This window comes from Quercus lobata, chromosome 8 (assembly GCF_001633185.2).
Source record: "Quercus lobata isolate SW786 chromosome 8, ValleyOak3.0 Primary Assembly, whole genome shotgun sequence".
NCBI classification, from domain to species: Eukaryota; Viridiplantae; Streptophyta; class Magnoliopsida; order Fagales; family Fagaceae; genus Quercus; species Quercus lobata.
Genome location: NC_044911.1, coordinates 7,304,510 through 7,309,856, shown reverse-complemented (window position 1 = coordinate 7,309,856; position 5,347 = coordinate 7,304,510). Strand labels below are relative to the sequence as shown.

General features: G+C 36.7%; 1 protein-coding gene across 1 annotated transcript; it reads right to left on the bottom strand.

The window, feature by feature from the left end:
- Positions 1–2,124: 2,124 nt before the first annotated feature.
- LOC115958630 (ethylene-responsive transcription factor 3) lies at positions 2,125–4,929 on the bottom strand. The gene is made up of 2 exons (XM_031077058.1): positions 3,838–4,929; positions 2,125–2,551 (listed from the first exon to the last, which is right to left on the bottom strand). The coding sequence occupies exons 1-2, from the start codon at positions 4,607–4,609 to the stop codon at positions 2,544–2,546; spliced, it is 780 nt and encodes a 259-aa protein (XP_030932918.1). The 5' UTR covers positions 4,610–4,929; the 3' UTR covers positions 2,125–2,543.
- Between the last annotated feature and the right edge of the window lie 418 nt (positions 4,930–5,347).

Sequence of the window (5,347 nt, the reverse complement as noted above, 5' to 3'; positions counted from 1 at the left end):
GATGACTTACTACCCAAAAAAAGTAAGCTAAGCTGGAGCCACTAGGTGCATGCCATGAGGGATAGGGAGAGAGAAAGAGCCTAGACTGTAACAGGAAGAGTGCCACGGCAGACAAGCAAACAAAATACCCTTTTTTGTCTGGTGATGGGGGGTGGCACACAGACGGAACAATGATGGTCGGCCAGTACACCTAAACCAAACAAAGTAGGTTAAGAGCTAAAACAGTAAAATCCAGTCACGGCAGGCGCTATAAAAAGAGGATCTTGTCGTGAATAGAAAGACAGAGCAACAATGAGAACCTTAACTAAGAAATAGGAATTTGAAAAGAGAAACCAGGAAATAGAAAAAAGAAACAAGTGGGAAAGAAAGAAAGAAAACAACCCGAAAGAAAAATAAAGTGAGAATTAGAACGGCAGACATGCACCGGTAGATCGATTATCTTTTTCCCTCACGAAATCCTGCTCTTTGTGAAAACCACAAGGAGCCTCTATGCATAAACCACTCAAGTCCATTTTTCTCAGGGCAGTTAATCTCCATGGCAGGACTTTTCCTGAGAGATTAATTACGTTGAGAAGGAACGTTCTTTCCTCTCTGGCTTTGCTCCTACAGACTGGACTTTAGTTGATTTCCTAAAATTCTGATTAACCCATACATACTAATACTTGTTCACTTTCGTTCTGTTATTTTTCTTCTGTAAAAGTGATTATTATTGCTGTAATTGTGTTTAAGAGTTGTTTGGTCATTTCCTGCTGAGTGGCCAGATATTTTATCTATTTTATTATTATTATGTCTGTCTACCACAACTTGTCTAAAACAGCTCTGCCTGCTGCAAGCATGTTTTTGGCAAACCTGGCCTAGTTTGCGCACAAGTCAAACCAACTTGAATTGCAGCTAGACCAATCCCAACTCCCTTATCAAGAAAACTTGAGCCTAGTGCCGCAGGAAGCAGCCCAACACCACTAGCACAGCCCACCACTTTACGCTGATTATCTTTATATGAATATTTGAAAGATTAAGTAGGGAGAAGAAGAATAGATATTCATATAAACTAATTAGACGTTTTAAATTAAGTGGGAAGAGAAGAGTGGGAGGGAAATAATCATATAAATTGACAAATATGCCCCTACTTTGCTAATTTTAAAGAAATAAATATAAATTAAAATCATAAAGGAAAAAATTGAAAATTTATTTATTTTTATTATAACTGGAACCCCCCTCCTCCCACTTTAAATAACACCAAAATAAGGTTCATTAAAGTCTCATCCTCATTTTCACCTCTTCTTCCCTCTCCTCTCCCTCTATTCAAACACATTGTAAGGAAAATATTGTAATAGCCTAGAGGATTTGATTGTATTAATATGTGTAGTGCGTGTGCATGTGTTGACTTCCAAATCTAGTGTTTGCTAGGTAGATTTGAAATATATAAACAACTATGAAGACTCCTAATTATAATTTGACTAACCTGTTTAGGATATATCGTAGATACAATTTCCACTTTTTGTTATTTTTAGTAGTTGTGACCAATAATTCCAAATCAAAGTTACCAAATGAGTAGTGGCATGTAACTTTTTTTAAGTGGAGGAAATTATAATACACCACATTGAATTTATTGGTATTAAATCGGATATGAGTGTGGATTAAACAAACATTTGTTGAGACTTGAGACCAACATTGATCATGTATGAGGTCAATTTGGATTATTTAAATAATTACAATGAACCTTAATTATACTTGTCTAGTCAAATTAGAGTTTAGTCACATAACACGAATGCGATTTACTGATTTTACACTTTCTTGGATTTGTGACAAACACGAAAGTAATAACATGGAAGTGGCCATTAACAAAGAAAAAAACAAGTCACTTTTGTGTTGTGTTAGTCGAATTGAAAGTTGTTTATGGTCATATGCCCTTTAACACAATTGGGCAGCACAAATTATTACCCTTGACATTACATAAAGTTGTAGAGTCATATACCCTTTTAACACAATCTGGCAATACAAGTTCCTACACATAGTGGCAAATGCAAATTACAATCCTTAATAATACATGTGTACCGTGTGGTTGTTGTATAGTCAAATAGCTTTTAACAAAATCCGCAAAAACCAAATTGCACCCTTGTAATCATTACATATGAACCAGGGTTTTCTTCCCCTGATTTCAATAATTAAAAATAGGTGGAAAATTGTGATCCAATAGTTATATTTCACAGTACAACCCACCAATGAGAGTTGTCACCCTAGTGTGCATGATCCAATAGATCAAATATTGTGATTCAGATTCTATATTTTAGTTATTTTCCGAATTTTAATTCAAAAACTCTATTTTCTCTTGCTTTCCCAGACCTTTTTTCTTGTTTCCACGAAGGCGGCTCAATACATTCGTGAACTTATTACATCCAATTCCAAAAATATTAAAAAAAAAAAAAAAAAATCTTTATTTGGTTTTATGCTGGCTTGATTATCCAGTGGCTCCCCACCTGAATAGTGTCAGGTGGCCAATGACTTCCCCTCGAATCCTTGATGGAAGGATAATGCTATCCAAGTCAAAGGCCTGTAGAGAGAGAAGTAATCTCTATGAAGCATTACAATGGATTCGCTACAAAGCCATTAAAACACAACCACCAATAAAGATTTAACTACTCAGTTTTTGTTTAATTAGATACCTAATAACTATTCCTTTCACCATTAAGCATTGCCTGAATACAACGTCGAACAGACCCCACATAAGACATATTTTGAGAAGCAAAAAAAAAAAGAAAAAGAAAAAAGAATGTGCATATTTCCTTCCAGGAACTCTCCTTGAACCATCATATTTATAATTTCTAGCCAGCAGCCAAAGCTGTAAAGAAGGAAGAAAAAAGAATAACAAACAAAAAGAATCTCCATGGGCGAGTAACACACTCAGCAAAGTACAAGAAAGGAAAATGCCATGAAAGTCCATCTGGGTCTTCTTCCTATTGCTATTAGTCCAAGTTCAAGTTCTAAGTTCAAAAATGTGCAACAGCAAGAGGGAAGTGAAGTGATAGGTGAACTCACACCACACCCTCAATTCGTTGAACTCAAGCAAACACACATGGCTTCACATTAGAGGGCCACAACAACCACCCAGTTATTAAAACAAAAATAAACCCAAAAAACCAAACTTATATATGGTATGAAACATTTCAAAAATTAAGATTAATGTTCCTCGTGTTAAAATTACTGGCACCTAAATCAAATTGCATCTATTCATAAATCTTGTCTTAAGAGCAAAGAATAATACATAAATTCAAATCCTATATATCTATAAAATAAATGATATTACAAACTAAATGGATGTTTATTTTTCTCAAACAATTAACACAAAATTTTATCACTTCCCATTTGAATTCTCTTTACATTTCCATTAAAAAAAAGAAGATAATATGGATTTCATTGTTAACGATCTCACATTATATGATCACTCTAGATCTAAACCAACCATCCCAATATTGAAGCAAATAAAACATACCCAAAATATAAGGAAAAAACAAAACAAAAATAAAATATCAGTTATAAATAGAAATTTTAACCAAGTTTTAGCACCACGTAGACTACCTATTTTTACCCAAAAAAAACATAATCAAACAAACCCAAAGTGAGCATAACCGTTATCCTAAAATTTAAGATCATCAATTTATAATAATCTTTATCTCATAAATTTCTTTTTTTTTTTTTTGGATTTAATAAAAAAAAGAAAGAGATACAACAAAATTAAAAAAAGAAAAAAGAAAAATCATTGATCATCATAATTATAATCATAATAATCATGGAGAATAAATTAGAGACACAAAGCGGTGGTGCAGTTGAGATCATCACCAACAAAGTCAACGTCGTGATCCAAATCCAACGGCGGCAGATTGAGATCGAAAGGCAGCGGAGTTTTCCGGCACAACAAATTAGAATAAGACGACGACGCGATATCATTGTCGTCGTTGTCGTTGCCGTTGTTGCCGTTGATGTTGTTGTTGTTGTTGCCATCGATCACCGAGGACGACGAGTCGCAGTCGCTGTGGCAATCTTCTGGAACGACAGGAGGAGTCCTCGGATGGTGCCGTTTCCGGCGATCCATAACGGTTTCCATGGGCCGCGGCGCCTTTTGCGGAGTTGGCCTGGGCCCGCTAAACGACTCCACTGTACTGCTCATACCGCTACACGTCGGCCTCTGCGGATCAATCACCATCCTCTGATGCTGCTCATCATTTCCATCATCGTTATCATAAAACCGATGATGATCTAAAAACGGCGGACCACCGTAGTTGGCGGTGCGGTTAAGGTGTTGCTGTTGTTGTTGTTGTTGGTGATGAATATTAGGGGAGGAGGAAGAGGAGAGAGGGAAATTAGTCTTGGCCTTAGGGCCGCGGAGTCTACGAGCCGCGGCGTCGTAGGCGCGAGCGGCGTCTTCGGCTGAATCGAAAGTGCCGAGCCAGACTCGCGTTTTTTTCCACGGGTCTCTGATCTCGGCAGCGAATCTTCCCCACGGTCTCTTCCTTACTCCTCTATATCTCTGTTCTTTCTCGGCCGTGGGTGCCGCCGCCACCGCCGCCGGTGCCGGTGTTTTATTAGCCGCGGCTCCTCTCCCCCTCTTCATAGTTTATGAAAAACCAAAAAAAAAAAAAAAAAAAAAACACAAAGAAACAAAGAAAGAAACAAAGTGTGTTTTGAGAAATGAAATGAGTTGATGGAGAGAGAAGGTGAGGGATATGGTGGGAGAGAAAGAACTGGATGTGGAGATGGGATGGGATGGATGGATGGCACAAACACAAGGAGCACCTTCTCTTCTCTTCTACACACAAAATAAAATAAAATATTAATATTAATAAAAAAAAAAATTTGGTTTTTGGTTTTCTTTTTTTTTTTTTTGGGGGTGTGTGGGTTTCTCTGGCTGGTAATGCCTTTTTTTTTCTTTTCTTTTTTTTCTTTTGCTTTCTCGATTTCCCTACCTTCTCTCGCCCCCACAACCGACCCGGACTCAATTGCTTGCTGCTGCTTTATCTATATACTAGTATTTTTTTTAATCATTTTTTTATTAACTTTAAAAAATAAAAAAATAAGGGATGAGTGAAATGACCGGAGGGTCCTTGTTGCCATATTTAAGATTGTCCACTACTATTCAATTTTTTTTTGCTGAGAAATGCTTCTTGCTTTTTAGGTCACGTCCCTTTCATTCTTTTGTGGGGGTGTACGTGGCCATGTATAGGGTTTTGGGTGAAACAAAGTTTTTATTTTTTGAGAGAAAATATCACTAAGCGAAAAAGCTTTGGGGTATAGATTTTTCCATAACGAATCACATGTACCAATGTGAGTTTAAGATCACGTCAAAAAAAAA